Source organism: Mixophyes fleayi, chromosome 6, assembly GCF_038048845.1.
Source record: "Mixophyes fleayi isolate aMixFle1 chromosome 6, aMixFle1.hap1, whole genome shotgun sequence".
Taxonomy (NCBI): Eukaryota; Metazoa; Chordata; class Amphibia; order Anura; family Limnodynastidae; genus Mixophyes; species Mixophyes fleayi.
This window is the reverse complement of record NC_134407.1, coordinates 191,260,536-191,277,993: the sequence shown is the minus strand read 5'-3', so window position 1 is coordinate 191,277,993 and position 17,458 is coordinate 191,260,536. Positions and strand designations below refer to the sequence as shown.

The following is a 17,458-nucleotide window of genomic DNA, read 5'->3' as shown; positions in this document are numbered from 1 at the left end:
ACCTTGACCCACACTAGCTGGGCCATCCAGAAGAACTGGTTCAAAAGCAATGTGTATCAGGGCGCTTTGTAAGTTACTATGAATTCGTTTTGTTTTTTGAAAAAGAAAGAAAAGTATTATATGACTAAATAGAGTATTCACAGTGTCCTTACCCGTCACACACTTCTTTGATGATAGACGCCAAAGGCCGTTTCTGTCAACACAAAATATGTCCCATGAGAAGAAGTCAGGACTACAGCAAAATATAGCATACAGCTTTAGAGACCCTCACATGGATTCATATTCCTCTACACATACAGCTTTAGAGACCCTCACACGGATTCATATTCCTCTACACATACAGCTTTAGAGACCCTCACATGGATTCATATTCCTCTACACATACAGCTTTAGAGACCCTCACACGGATTCATATCCCTCTACACATACAGCTTTAGAGACCCTCACATGGATTCATATCCCTCTACACATACAGCTTTAGAGACCCTCACATGGATTCATATTCCTCTACACATACAGCTTTAGAGACCCTCACATGGATTCATATCCCTCTACACATACAGCTTTAGAGACCCTCACACGGATTCATATTCCTCTACACATACAGCTTTAGAGACCCTCACACGGATTCATATCCCTCTACACATACAGCTTTAGAGACCCTCACACGGATTCATATTCCTCTACACATACAGCTTTAGAGACCCTCACATGGATTCATATCCCTCTACACATACAGCTTTAGAGACCCTCACATGGATTCATATTCCTCTACACATACAGCTTTAGAGACCCTCACACGGATTCATATTCCTCTACACATACAGCTTTAGAGACCCTCACACGGATTCATATCCCTCTACACATACAGCTTTAGAGACCCTCACACAGATTCATATTCCTCTACACATACAGCTTTAGAGACCCTCACACGGATTCATATTCCTCTACACATACAGCTTTAGAGACCCTCACACGGATTCATATTCCTCTACACATACAGCTACGTAAATTTATCTGGTAGACACAATATTTTCCATGACCCAGATATACACAGAATATAATAATTGTCACTAGTCCCAGAGGAGACACCTGGGATGGGGAGGGGAACATATCTGACACTTGAAGCGTGGAGCAACACATAGAGGTGACCTTTTTGGAATAAGAAAGGTGCGCTTCCTCCCACTTACATCACCACAATGTATCAGCAACTTCTAACTGGATATTTAATATCTGCAGCATTAAATGTTCTAGGACTATTGCTGTAGCCTTTCCTAATCTATTATGTGCACTTTAGTCCTAATATTAGTATTAGTAGAATGACATTCATTGACCTTCGGGATTTCATTTTATTTCTAACACTGACAGTCTGTTCAGTGCCTGCTCCCCTCCATGACTCCGGTTACTTCCTGCCTTTGGCTGTAGCCTATGTACATGCTGTACATCACTCTTATATAATGAGATAAGCTGCTCACCTGGTCAATTTCGATCAGCTGGGCATTAGCTCCAGGCCACTCGATGGCTACCTTTACAATGTCCAGCGGTGGAGGCATTTCCCCTGCCCAGCCTTCCCGCAGGAGCTCTTAGACCGCTCTGCCGAGAGAAACAGACAAGGAAACACATTTCACTATACAGTTCTTAAAACAACAACAGTTATACATTTAACTCTTCACTGGCACTGTAGACACATGAAAATATCTATTGTAGCCATTCCCCTTGTAATGGGGGTGCATTGAGCAGTGATTTCCAATATAACACAGTAAGAATTTAGAACATGGTAATGCAGAACAGTAGAATAGGGTCAAATGATGTAGACTTCAGAGCAAGTGACACAAACCTATAAGCCGGGTATTTTAATAAATAACTACTGTTCTACCTCTTTTTCACTGGCTTCACCTTTTTGCGCTTTACAGGGGCTCCCTGGTTCCTAACCGTCCCCAGTACATGAGCACAGACATCTCACTGCGTTAACTCCTCTGGTGCCAGAATTGCAGTAAGTTCCAACAGGTTTTTTTTTAGTTTTTGGTTTACTTACAACAACCAACTAAAATTTCATATTGCTTTATATCCAGCACAGTTAGGACTTTTTTGGAACCATAGCAAAGTAAATATCTTCCTTACTCATAAGCATTATATGAAAAATCATCAACATCATCATCAACATTTATTTATATAGCGCCAGCAAATTCCGTAGCGCTTTACAATTGGGAACAAACATTAATAAGACAATACTGGGTAATACATACAGACAGAGAGGTAAGAGAACCCTGCTCACAAGCTTACATTCTATAGGACAATGGGAGTTAGAAACACAAGGACATGTGCTACATCATATTGCACAATGGACCAGCCAGACTGCAAAGGTAAAAGTACTGAGTGGGCTGTGTGTGTTGCAATGTTGGTCAGAAGGTTGTTTTCTTGTGTTAGCAGTGTAGAGGATGGTAATAGGGTAATCTAGGGAAATTAAGATGGTGGTTGAGGAATATCATAATCTTGTCTGAAGAGGTGGGTTTTCAGTGAACGCGTGAAGGTTTGAAGACTAGAGGAAAGTCTTACTGTGCGAGGGAGGGAATTCCACAAAGTAGGTGCAGCCCGGAAAAAATCCTGTAACCGAGAATGGGAGGATGTGATGAGAGTGGAGAATGAGATAAGATTTTTTAAAGTGCAATTTTTATTGCGTTTCTTTCCTTAACTACTTTTACTAAATGAAAGAATAATTTATTAAATTGTACAATGTCTAACATTGACAGGGAAATGTGTGTATTATATTGGAGGATGGATCATAGATTTGTAGTATATATATGTGTGGTGAAGAGAATGGATAGATGAGATGCAGAGGGCTTTATCAGATGATTGAGCACAGCCTCCTTTCTGGCTGTTTATTTAGAGGTTATTCAACCCAAAGTTCCGTATATGGGCAAATTCTACATCACACATAATCATGCTTATAGCCATTATTCCAATATGGCCTTCTGAGCAGTGGGAAGACATCAAGTACAAACTATATGTATGATGGCACCTTCTGTATTTAGAATATACTCGTCAATGGTCATCAGGCAAATCACAGTACAGAAGCACCTCATTCATTGGTAATAGTAATTGTTAAGCTTTAAGTAGACAGAAAAACTATTAAAATCACCTAAATGTTTGAGGCTGTGAGCCACTTTGGCCTTGTCCAGAGACAACAGCTCCTAAATTACCTACATATCAATTTGCCCAAATATTTGATGAATGTTTTTATCTATCCATTTTGTCGTGGTTTCTCTTTAATGGCGGTTCCTCTTAAATACATGTCACAGACATAAAACAACACAAACTAAAATAGAAGTTTAAGGAATTAACATTCAAAATGGTGACTTCATGCTACTGTATGGTCGGCCAGAACTGTTCTATATGGTTCACAGATCGTGCTTTGGTGCGGTCAGTAGAAAGTCCAGGGACATCACAATGTATTAAAGAAAGACCACTCCAGCGCTCATAGGGTTCAATGCTAAATTTTAAAAAAGGGAAAACACAGACACACACAGTATACAAACGTTAATGCCCCCCTGGGCCCGTTTCAATGAATTTAGCAAACAGGTCAGATATACAAAGCAGATCCTATATATTACTAGACAGGACCTGGACCTGCAGAAATGGTTTCGCTGACACCAGAAGAGTGGTCAGAAGGAACCCTCTCCTACAACCTCATCACAAAAGGTACATTCTGAAGCCAAACAATACATGTGATGTGGACGGATTGCACCATTTGGCCACAACCATAAAAGATATATTTGAAGAAAAGCGGATGAACCATTTCAGAAAAATAACACATTGAGAATTGTTAACTGTGGTGATGAATCTTTGGTGTTATGTAGCCAGAGGAACATGAAATATTGTCCAGGTGAGATGAAGAACAGATTCAACTAGATATCAACAAATCCTAGAAGCTCCCAAAGTCCGTGAAGAAACTGAAGCTGAAAATATGTTGGACATTTCAGCAAAACAAGGATGCAAAACATACATTAAAAATCAACCACGAAGTAGCGACAGTTTAAGGTTCTGGCCTTCACAGGCCTAATACTTGAATATTATTGCAGAATCCATAGGGAGATCTCAAACATGCAGCGCATGCCAGATGACCTAAGATTTTTAGTGAAAACGGCAATAGTAATTGATGCTTTGGGGTATAATAATAATAATAAAAAAAACAATAAAAAATAAAACACACAAACACTGTGGGACACAAAATGAGTTTTCTATATAACAAGAGAAAAGTCTTATTTGTCCCCCCCCCCCCCCCCCAAAAAGAAACAAGAAACTAAAATTCACAAAGAGAAAATTGACACACAGCTTTGCAACTAATTTGGGCCCAATGGAGTTAATTCCAGTGACATTCTATACAAATAAAGAGAAAACCAAATCAGCAGGCTTTCTAATGGTATAGATATAGCTGTGACCATTTATGGAGAAAAATAAAAAGGGATTATAAATGATTTGATTTTTAAACATACAGACTTATAATGCCTACTTCATGTTTTAGATACAAGAATATGGACTATAATTTTGCGTCAGAGAATAGGCCTAGTTTAACAATGGAACTAACAAAATGTTCACATTTTAAGAAGCAAAACGTGTAATATATATATATAGTCACAAACAATAAATGGTTTAAAGAATACTTCCTATGAAATAACTAGAGCTGCCATATATCTGCCAATCCACTAGCTCTGCTCAACTGCTGAATGACTGGATCTCTCTGCCAGACGTGACCAAACACCTACAAACACGTGTGGCCAAATCTGAAGGTGCCATCAGTTCTGTGTTTGGGCCAAATCGCTGGAAGTCAGAGAACACCATTACCATGGTCAGATGATGACCACGCAAACGGTCAGATGCCATCATGGCTTTATTGTGTTTACCGTTTGACCACACCAGCATCCGATAGCTCCCAACTTGATGTGGATTAGGATTGATGGTCTTTTTAATGAGATTTGTGCCTAATTAGTTATTAAAGTGTCCAAATGTCCATCATAATCACAGTATGTATGGGCATGTTAAGGCCATCAATTCTAGTTGCAGAAGATGGTGTGGCTAATTGAAAGCAGGTAACATACAAAATTAATTAAGCCTGAATGTTATCCAATTCCAACTAAACAACCTAGTTCATAAACCAAATTGTATAACCAAACTGATGTATTTTCTTAACATATTTAAACATTCTTATGTGTAATATAAACTCCAAAGATGCACATAAAATGCATTAAAAAAAAAAATCTCCATTCAACCCTACAACAATTACAGGGGAATCCCCCCCCCCCCCCCAAAAAAAAACAAACTCACCGATATGAGCATATTTATTTAAGATAAAAAACTCTGAAGTGCAGGGTATAAATATGCACCAGCAGTAATAAAAGGTTTACTGTACATAACCCTATTTACATCGCTGTCCATCGCACCATGTCTACCCCCTTTAACAGTGGCACTAGTCTGTGCCACATTTGGTAATTGGTATAGAACAGTGTTTCTGGTTTCAATTTTAAATCAATTAAAAATGATCATAGGTTACTGCAAACAGAAAAGCATTGGAAAAGAGGAACACACAATGATGTACTGTTGTGCTGAAATGATGATGCAATAAGAGATAATCATGTTGGCTGTATGAGAATTGTCGATATGCAGCAGCTACATATAGGTGAGGGTGCATAGGGCAACGTTCTACATACTGCAATATGTTTCAGGGAATACACCACTACTTTGGCTTCAGCAGAGCTCAACGGTTTGAACATAGAGGACCTTATTTATTAAATGTAAAAGCTCAGACATGACCGTAAATAAGGAACTGTAGTAGGTCTAATTCCATGTGTCCTGGTTAACTTGGCTAATCTCAACCCTAGGACTACTTGGTATTATTACATTTATAATTTGCGCCCCTGTAAAAGAGCAGTAAAGTAACAGGATTTTCTATAATCCAATCGATCACGAGTTTATGTAAAATGCTCTTTAAAACATGGGTTGTCAATTTAACTTTATACTACTACTACTAGAGAAAAAACATAATTGAGAGCACACAGACACCAGCGAATAAAATGGAAATTGAAACCGTCAAGCTACCAATCAGTCATGCTACAAAGTGTATAGCTAAATAGCCTGCAAAAGGTCAACAGAATGAACAATAGCATGTGTGCGTGGAATAAACAGGAAAAAGAAAAATACCTGTGCAACAGTTGGAGTTTTTATATGTAAATGGACAGATAAAAAAAAAAAAAGGGTGGTTTATGTGAAAAACACAATCAAATTTACTATAAGGAAACATGCATTCTCAGAATGAGCTTACCACTAGGTAGACAGGATCTGAAACAAGAAAAACAGAATCACCTGTCAAAGCAATGCTGTCCGTGAGAGAGGTTTACTGTGACAACTGCCCCAACATGTGCTTCATCAGGGACTACAAGGCAAGAAGTCCTACAGTGTTATAATAGAGGCTGCATGTTTAGTAACGGAGCAGCTGCTATCAAATCACTGCAGGACTTTATACAAGAGGAGACCTGCAGCTCATAGGTTTCACTTCCCAACCCCATACTACAGACTAGAAGAGAGGAATCAGATGTACAAGCAACAGTGGATTAGCCACACACAGAATGAGGTTTCCTTGGCAGGGCTTCTAAATGTAGTTCTGCATAGCCAAATTATATTTGGGTTTTCTTTTAGGACAGGAACATTTAAATAAAAATGTTAATGTAAGTTTACTGCTGATTTCAGCAAAGGTCCTTGGTGTTGGTTGAGCATAGGCCAAAAGTCGACAAACAAAAATCTGTAAACTCGGTGTGCACCTGCTACCTGTACTTTCTTAAGCTAGTGACACACAGGCCAATCTGTGGTTCGAGCAACGGGATTAGAGTCGAATGGACAAATAGGATGACACTCTGAGTAGCTGGATCACTTCCAACAACAGTGTAGCCTGTTTGTGTGGTCGGCAAATGACCACACACAGAGGCCGATAGGCCTTTTTTTTACCAACATGCCAAATAATGATTTCAAAGGATTTCAGGTTTTTTCAGGGTGTACACACAGAGATATGAACTAGCAGAGTGACCCATTTAAGACTTCTCTACGGCCATTAACTATGCTAGTTTGCTGGAGGAAAACAGACGACAACAATATTTTAGGGGCGGAGTAACAAAACTAAACAATTCTGAACGGACAGGCACTAACATTTGGCAACAAAAAACAGATGACTCTGGTTAGTAATGAATATTAACATAGTGCATTTCAATTTTACATTTTTTAGATACTCGAATATAAAAGGTTACTGTGGAAAGAATGACCAGTGCAATAGTAATGAAGATCCCTAATGAGAATGTATTATATAAACAAACAAATGCCTTGGGCATTGCTGGGTATAATATGCTGGTCATTACACATAATTGTAGCGCTCTTGTTTTTGGAGCAGAGTGGCGTCAGATGTAATATTTAGTTATAGCAAAACACAGCTCAAAAACAAAGCAAAGGGGGTGGAGGATTTGGAAGAGAAGGGGAGAGTGATGCACATGTGGAACAGTTATGATTAATCTTATTGCCATGAGTACACGCCCTAGCTCTGTCCCAACTCCTCCTCAAAGCATGCTCCCCGGTGGGTGGCTTCACAAAGCAGCCAAGAGTAGGAAAAATAGCGTAGAATTAAATTGGGCCACATTTTCTCCATGTTTGCCTTAATACGTAGACCTACAATATTTTGAGCAACTACACTCAGTGCTTGAATGGATATTCATGCAAGAAAAATACAGAAACACACAACACTGAAGACATACGCACTACATTACATAGCCATACCCATACGCTCTGCTCAGGGGGTCCTTTAATGCCTAAATGCCAGGTCTGGCATCCCTGGATATGCATCTCTTAATTACAATGACTGGAATCTATGTTGGAGAGCTTGTCTTCATAGTAGTTAGTACTGCTGCAAAGCCACCTGCCCTCATCAAAGGTGACTGAGCCACATTCACCTGGAAGGCATTGCCTTCCTTTATTAGCCTCGTGTGCCCTGCCAATTGCCTGATTATAGGTCCTGCTCTATGGATCCTGAGTGCACAACTCCTCAGTGTCTAATTACTGCTAATGGCCAGTCATTCCTTTAAGACCGAGATTTTCCGCTACCTGCACTGACCTTGGCTATTACCAGGACTACGCTTATGCTATCATTTGGCTACTATAACCTATTGAAGAGCTTTACTGGTCTGTCTGCAAACCTGAAACCCTGAACCACTCACCAGTGAGAGCCGCAGCAGTATCAGGTACTGCTGGAGCCGCATCCAAGAGTGGTCACAATAGAATTTTTGGTATTATACATTATTGCAGCATTTATAAAAGAGCATTAACCCACTACCTGAATTGTGTGGTCTAACTAATTACCCTCCAACACCCAGTGACCATGCTTCCAAATGTTGAACTCTCCATACACTTAATAGGGGAAGGGGGGGGGGGGGGGGGGGGGGGATGGAAAGTTCCATCAATGAAGAAAAAGTGGGCAGAAAAGATGTACAAAATGGAACGCAAAAGACAGTCCAAAAAACAACAACACTTTGCTCCGTATTCCAGTCTACTTAATAATTTGCTCTTTCAGTGTTGATACTTCACACAATTGCTCTTGGAAAGCCAAAAAGCTCCTTTAGGTTTCAGTATCAACTTTAGGTGGATGACACACAACTGTATCGATTCTCTCTAAGGGGTATATTTACTAAACTGCAGGTTTCAAAAAGTGGAGATGTTGCCTATAGCAACCAACCAGATTCCAGCTGTCATTTTGTAGAGTGTACTAAATAAATAACTAGAATTTGATTGGTTGCTATAGGCAACATCTCCACTTTTCTTAGACCTGCAGTTTAATAAATATACCCCCAGATCTCAAACCATTTATTTTAGCCTGAATGTCATTTCATCTTGGGTGTCCTCAAACCACCTCAAACTGAATCTTTTAAAAACTTAGCTAATACTATTCCCAAAGGCCAATAGAACCTATCTGACATCACGTCAATAAACCTTACCTAATCAAGCTTGCTGCCTAGGTGTCATCCTTGACTCAGAAATGTCCTATGTTGCCAACATCTGTATCCAAAATCTGTTACATATATCTAAGAAACATTTCCAGGATACAGACATACCTCACACAGTCCATTGCAAAAACCTTAATCCATGCACTCATTTTTCTCATTAACTATCTCATCACCTAGCCGGGATTTCACCCCTCCAATCGATTCTGAATGCAGTTACTAGACTAAGTCTCCTCACAAAACCTTCTTCTACTGCTGCTCCATTCCGTCAGTCCCTACAAGCACACAAGGCCTTTAACAAAACTGCACCAACATACGTCTCTTCACTTGTCTCAACGTGACCTCTACAGTCTATAAAAGATCTGCATCTTCATTACCTGCTCCCATTCCCGTTACAGGACTTTTATCAGTCTGCACCCGAACCTCTGTGGAATTCCCTCCCTCATGCAACAAGACTTTCTCCTAGCTGGAAACCTTCAAGTGATCCCTGAAAACGCCCCTCTTCAGGCAAGTTTATCAAATTCCTTAACAACTCTAGAGTACAGTATCAGAGTACCACCCCTCTACATTATTCACTCAAACGTACATTTACTCTGTATCTATACTCAAGCAATCATCTGCCCCCAGACCAACATTGCTGTGGGACTGGAACGTATAGTTACAATAGGCACATTTTCCATTGCAACCTGGCTGGACCAATCATTATATATCAAACTTATAGTTTCCTATACATTGTAAGCTTGCCAATATTTGACTATCTGTTAATAAACAATCTTGTTGTGTTACTGTGTCTGTTCCCAATTGTAAATCACTGCTGAGTATGTTGGCACTACATCAATAAAAGGTGATAAATTATATACCTTACAATATTGCATTGGAAACATTGTAAAACCAAATGCTTCATTATAAAATGACCACCTCAGACAAAGATACTGGCTTTCTAGATAAGCCAAACAGTGTTGCCAAGAGATCTCATCAAATTAATCACAGCAAGTAAATATTTTCTAAGAGAGACAAGTACAGATTTGCTATAAATACAACACATGCTGCTGTTGAGTGTGGGGAAAACATGTTGACATACCTTTATGCCAGGTGGGTCACAGATCATCATTTATTTACATAGCGCCACCAATTCCGCAGCGCTGTACAGAGAACTCCCATCAGTCCCTGCCCCATTGAAGCTTACAGTTTAATTCCCTTATACACACACACACAATCTGTACCCAAGTTAAATTACCAGTATGTTTTTTACTATGTGGGAGCAAGCAGGAGCACCCATAATAAAACCCATGCAAACACAGGGAAAACATACAAACTTCACACAGATAAGGTCAGGAATTAAACTCATGACCCCAGCGCTGTGAGGCAGAAGTGCTGAGCACCGTGCTATACATGGGACTTCATTTACAGTTAGGCGCAAATCCATCTAAAGTTTGCACATTTACACCTAGACAATCCAAGTTGAGATGCAAGGGGGGGCAAATACAATTGTTTTGCATACAGGGAAAGGTCGCCCGCTTTGGCATGCAAACACACAAATATTGGCCAGCTTTATTTTTACACCGCAATTTAGCTTAAGTTAGGGTGCTCTCCCAACCCTAAATCTGTTTTCACATTCTAAATTTGAATCCCACCACTTCTCTGCAGCTCAACATAGTTTTGTCAAGGTGCAAAACTGCACCTACTAGCTGGATTTACTCATAAGCTTAAATGTAGCATATGTTAACCAGCTAGGATGGAAAATAAAATAAATAAAAAAAAGATGTATTTATAGTCCTACACAACAGACAGACCTTCTAAAAAACATTAAGTTGCTAATCAGCGTGTTTCACTCACTTATTTTTTATGTCGTTCAACACATTTATTATACCAACATAAACTGAGTGTTTTCCACTCTATTCAAAAGCCTACACTTGTAAAGTCATTTTATATGTGCAACGCACCCAATTAAAAGTGATGAGATAAAGACACCTGTTTCTATGGCGATTTTGACAGAACATATGTACCAATAATGTAAACCTTGCCTTCTTATGCAACGTAGTGTGACCACAAACTCCACCCACTCAAAGAAGGCTTTCACGCCTATAATACAGCCAAATGACACTTATTATACAAAGCTCATTAAAAAATGTCTTATATGTAAATAAGGTCCCATTTCCAAGTAAAGCTATTGGACTAGTTCATTTATGATATCGCATGAAATTTTTCCTCTTAAAAAAAAAAAAAAAGAAAAAAAAAATTAGACCCAAGAGTCACAAAGTACAAGGACATACTGTGTGTTGCCATGACATGGAGGAAGAAAATAGGAATTTTGCTAAATTGCAGATGGAGCTAATAAACAGATCATGTTCTGGCTCTCAAGCAGAAATGGATGGTTTTACACGGGATTGGCTAAGAACACAAGCCAAAACTGCTTGGACACCATAAAAGTAGCAGAAACAGACAGAAATTCACTCTCAATCCAATTATTCGTCACTAAAAGTTACTGTTAAATGAACTCCCACAGACAAGGTCTAATTCTCTGCCAACTACGCAGCCTATCCTGCATAGTAACTATGATGTCTGTAGGACCACAGTGGAATCAGCTACAGAACCAGTATCTTATGTATATAGGGGGATTGAGCACAGTTCAAACTTATGTCCATGCTGAATAGTCCTCCAAACATTGGATGATACTGTTCTACACTAAGGGAGGAAGTAGCACAGGCTCCCTCCCAAAGGAGACCTGATGCCATTGAACCGGTATGAATTTATTAGGCTTGAACAAAAAATATTTAGCCTTTTCTCCGTTGGGGTAATTACATTTGCCCTGCTTTCCTTTGTATTTGGCTTCCTTCTCCTCAATTTGATAACTAATATATCTCTTTTCATCCGGGTACCAATTTTATTATTATTACACTTCTTTCTTAAAATAAAGGTATTTCAATTATGATTCAAATAGATAGTCGTTAACAAGGAACCTAGGGAGTGGTGCAACATTAATATCATGTAACTGCTAGACACCGTATAACCACCAAGGTCAATGGCACTTCCTGGCCTATGGGCAAATGAACATCTCAGCCTCGGCTTCCATAAATGAAGTGCAGAAAATAAATGGCAGAGGACGCTCTGATTGAATCTGCCACCAAAATCAAATTCCCCAATCACTGGTAGATGGTCCTCTTATGATTCACAAGATCCATCTGCTAGCACCAAGTAGAACTAGAGATAGCATCCTGGCAAAACTCTCTTGCCCCCAGAACAGACCTGTCATTCATGACATCATCCTAGAAGATTATTTTGGGACCTCCAGACCTCCACCACTAATCTGAAGGAAGCTGGGATTCAACCAACGTTTCCCATATAGAAGAAAGGTAAACAGATCCTGTTCAACCTCTGTCCCAGCCGAGCAGGGAACTGAGTGGCATAGTAGGATGCTGAGGGTCTTTTTAACTTCTATTTCATGTCCCTAGCAGGTCGGTAGGTGCCATCAGAGGGATGCGATAGAGAAGATCGATGTTTAAAGTGCACTAGTTACAGGCATTTTGTGTCCAATACTCATTAAATTGAAGTCTATTAATATATGTGGAACCTGTGACAGCAATAAGGTATTTAGCAGCCTACCAGTTCACATGGAAACAGTGAAGCAACATCACCAAGTTACTCATTGAGATCCCCATGTACTAGTGAATTAATAGGATGTAATCCCATGAATATATGTTTAACCCACAAAATGCAGCTATTAATAACTGATGATGAGGTCTGCCACTGCTGTATGTAGAACACTGGTGGACTTTTAATGCAATGGTAGACAAAATAATGCAACATTTCGGAGCCCGTTAGTCAAATATAAGAGTCTGTAAGATATTTTAAGGAGTCAGGGAAGAAATGCATCCATTGACATAAATAAAAATTACTTTGAAAAGTTCAGTGACAACAATAATATTGTTTGGCGCATTGACTAGCTGGCTTGTCTAGACTTGTTTTAATCACATACAAATGGGTAGGACCAGGACAGAAGGCTAGTGTTGAAGTAGTTTAAGTATTAGCATATGCTTACTGTTAATTAGGATGCATTAGTATAGGAGATATTAGTTTAACATTTGGCTTCATACCTCCCTAGAAGACACAAGCCTAAAATACATTGAAGAGATGCATAGTAAACCTGTGAAATCATACATCACGCCGCAATTGGGGACCACGCGCATGAGATTGCCTTAACACTTGGAAGCTTTGGATAGAAGGAAAATGCCACGAAATACAGAACCAAAGTCAGCGGGATGAAATTGTAAAACATATCTCCAGTAACTCATACCTCTCCAGAAATGTAACTGACACTTTGATGAGGTGTGAAGAAACAAACAACTGTTAAAAACTCAAGAGTGAAAATAGAGCCTAAAAACCAATGTGTAGACACATATAATATATGTGTATATATAAGCAGGGCCACGTGCCAAGTACAATATGGTTATAAATAAAAATGTGACAGTTGTCACTTTTTTATTTTTTTAAGTGACAATTATGAGTTTTACTAGAATATAAAAAATGTGCAAATACATTTACGGGAAAGTAGTGTCACATATTCAAACATGTAAATTTTCTGGCACAATTCAGTATCTACATATTTAGCAGAGGCCTTTTTTTTATATAAATAAAAATCCCACAATGTGTAATTGGGAGTGAGACAGCATTAATAATGCTGTTTATGAAGCTGTGGCTTGAAGCCCATTACAAAAACATATTCATCAGAGTACATGCATATATTATGATAGGAGTAATGATCTGTTCTCCACTAGTGTTTGCTGCATCAATGTCTTTTACACTTACTTACACACACACACACACACGCCTTCTGTGTACTGGCACTAGATGTACTCTGCCTCTTCATGGACTATGATACTAGAATGTATTTGATGTAAATTCTACCTTGGGTAACAATGCAGCATTGCAGACCCTAGCACTACCAAATAAGTTAAAATGAATAAATGCAGAGCGGATATGATAGATTTTTGGAAGAGAAAAGAATTCCAGAAGAATATACTTTGTAATCTCTATCACAAGGTTGTTTATTTGGTACTAACCAAAAAAACGACACAGTGTTGGTAAGAGAGCTAAATGTACGGCAACACTTGTTGTGAGAGCTAGTCATACCCTGTAAGCTGCTAGGACTGCGAGTGCCAATCACATAGCGCTAGAGAGATTCCAAGGGAGAGCGAGAGGGAATAAATGTGTCACATATAGAATGAACTGCTTCCAGAGAGAAGATAGCACATACATGCACTGGGAAAAAAGTGTTGTAAAAGATGGAATCAAACGAATAATCTACAAATGGATTTCTGGAAAACCTGGCAATAAATAAACTATCCAATATAAATATGGCCCTTCTGCGGCCCTTGAAGGGTATCAGGTTGCCCATCATTGATCTATATTGTTATGCCAAGCAGTGCAATCATATCAGGGTGAAGCCATAGAAATCATTATTTATTTACTACCACCTGCATAAAGCCACTTCTCTAATTCTAATGCTGTATGTGCCATTATATTAACAAGTGAATCCTGTTGGTAAGCTACTGGTTAAACTATAAACACTTTCAACATGTTCAATGTCACACTACCCTCGCTCTTGAGGAAGACATACCCACAATTTGGTATAACCGCAACTAATATTTTACTTGACTGCTCAGACTACTCAACAAAAATGTGTTTTGTGCTCAGGCACGTGCTCAACTCTGTAACTGGAATAGCCATGAGATTTATTTTTCGTGTAAGAATTAGAACAATTGTACACGCTGGCTCCTAACGGAACGTTATATTTATCTATTGTGAAATAGCTTCACGAGTAGGAAGTGAGAGTATAGTATGGTAACTGGGCACTTGGAACAATCTCCCTAACCAGTGATATTACGCTCCCTGCCGGTGATACACAGTTCAGTCTGGGCCTTGAGGTCCAGTATATACACTAACCTCTGGAAAGCAGAATGGTCAGAACGACTGATGTCAGAGACACTATGTACATTTCTGAGACAAAAGTAGATTTAAGGAAACTGATATTACTCAGCGTGAAACCTCGGAGTCCCTCTACTTAACCCTTCACAAACCAACGCACAGACTGCCAGTGGAAAAAGACATGTACAGTTTATATATATTTGCAGATAGATTTATATTTCCCTTCTCGGAATCAAGTGAAATAAAAATAGATAATTTAAATGCAAAGGCTCAAGATATAATCTTAAGCAACATCCGATCCGATTACTCATCAGCAGACAAATATATGCAGTTGGCAAAGGAGGTTAGTGTGGGTTACAGAATACAGATAAGATAGAAGACCTGTAATCGGCCCTATACAATCTGTTAAAATAGGAGTTGTGGTAGATAAAAACAAATACTATCTGGTGTTGGTCCAGATTTTTTTCTCCCCAGTCTGTAAAATCTGTCACATTTAAATGCTCAGAAACAAGCTTCTCATATTCACAAATTGTAATTAGCTGAATGCATTATTAGGTGAAAGCACATATGAACAATCTTGGAGGTGTACAATTTGATCCATCACTTTTCTTTCAGCTAGATTTATGAATATGCACAATAAACTCTTTAAAACACAGGACACAAGTAATATTTCCTTCCTTTCCAGTGAGCCATCAAATTTTAGGTACCATTTAGACAGCATAAAGCAAATTCTACCCCTACATCCTGAGTCTTTGAAAGGTTTCAACTTAACACTGCTTACCATGACACCTCCACTTCAGTATCGCCACCATTAACTTATTACCTAAACATCTCCATTGAATCCATTATAACAACCTAACGGATCATAACCTAATGCAGTGATGGCTAACCTGTGACACTCCAGGTGTTGTGAAACTACAAGTCCCAGCATGCTTTGCCAGTAGATAACTAGCTGATAGCTGGCAAATCATGCTGGGGTTTGTAGTTTCACAACACCTGGAGTGTCACAGGTTAGCCAACACTGACCTAATGTGACTGCTTAATCTGCAAACAGAAGCCCAGGAAGAAAAAATGTCTGAATGTCTATCAGACAGAAAAGTTGTTATTACCAGTTGAAACATCTGGTCCTTTGTGGGTAAGGCTTATGGCTTGTTCCCTCAATAGAACAATGGATACAATACAAACATAATACTATACCCTGCTTCATACAGCATCTGGTACAGTAGAACATTTACCAAATGTGTGCTCACTGCTGTTAAAATGCATTGCATGAGAGAGTTAATAATGCCCAATACTTTATTCATCTACTATGAATGGTGACCAGTCAAGGACAAATAGGAGATTACAAGTGAATGCAATTAGACTAATGCTCTGTTTCCTTGCAGGCAGAGGACATGCAGTTTCGCCTGAGGCAATGAATGTGTTAATATGTTAACCCTTAAATGAGGTCACATCTTAAATCCTGGAATGGCCCCGGCTGTACCCTACATCTGCCAGGCTCAGTGATACTAATACTTTTATTCTGCATACAGACAGTGCATATACATAGAATATATAGTATATATGGTACAAGATGCATACTACAGGCATACAGACAGTGCATATACATATAATATATAGGATATATGGTGCAAGATGCATACTACAGGCATACAGACAGTACATATAATATATAGGCTATATGGTACAAGATGCATACTACAGGCATACTGACACACAACACTCCTTTCTCCATCGCCCTGGTTACTGGGGGCCCCAGCTATACCCACCCCGTACATTCCTGCACAGGTTCCCCACTAAACCTCACCGGGAGCCACGGATTTCCCCCGTTCTCACGTCCCCGGGCCTCTCTCACCTCTTCCCGGTTCCGCCGCTCCCTTCAGTCCTGTTGCCGTGGTAACGCCCTGGGGGCGGGCTCACGTAGTGTAGTGCGCTCATTGATGCGGTTAAGCTGTCACTCAACAGCCCGAGCAGGAGAGCTGAGGGCAGTCGGGGGCGTGGCTTGCGCGGACCCTCAGGTCTCATTGGATGGCGCAACTATCACACAGAGGAGAGTTTTCCTGGAGTCTGACTTTTGTTAAAGTGACAGAGCCAGGCTAGCCGCCCCGCCCCACAATGCACCTCGGCACAGGCTCAGCCAGATTGGTCCCAGCAGGGTGAATACATGTCATTCATCAGAGAATGGGAACTGTCTGTGAGAACATAATCACTGTTTGGCACTGGTCCTTGTCTATGTATTGCTACTTGTCCCAGGGAGTGCAGCTTTTTATTTTTTTAGTACTTTGTAAGTTTCACAGTGACTAATTACTATTTATGGGAGGTTTTTACAATGCTTTACTTTTTTCTAAACAATCAATTATTATTATTATTGACATTTATTTCTATAGTGCTAGCATTTTCATGTATACATTACCGCCGCGGACGCTTCTTTGACAGTGCTGCCGAAACGGAGCTGCGCATGCGCAGCAGCTCTCTTGCTTTTTTTTTTTTTTTCGGTGGGGGGG

General features: G+C 39.6%; 1 protein-coding gene across 6 annotated transcripts in view; it reads right to left on the bottom strand.

Moving 5' to 3' along the window:
- Positions 1–16,909, bottom strand: part of ELMO2 (engulfment and cell motility 2) — a 30,311-nt gene extending 13,402 nt beyond the window's left edge. For 3 of the 6 annotated variants that reach the window (XR_012677730.1, XM_075177679.1, XM_075177684.1), the window contains exons 1-3: positions 16,810–16,909; positions 1,476–1,593; positions 153–193 (exon numbers count right to left, since the gene is read on the bottom strand). Coding sequence is in view for 5 of the 6 variants with exons in the window: in XM_075177679.1 (XP_075033780.1) it covers positions 153–193; positions 1,476–1,553 (119 nt within the window). In the remaining variant the exon portion in view is untranslated. The other 3 variants (XM_075177682.1, XM_075177680.1, XM_075177683.1) reach the window with 3 other exon arrangements.
- Between the last annotated feature and the right edge of the window lie 549 nt (positions 16,910–17,458).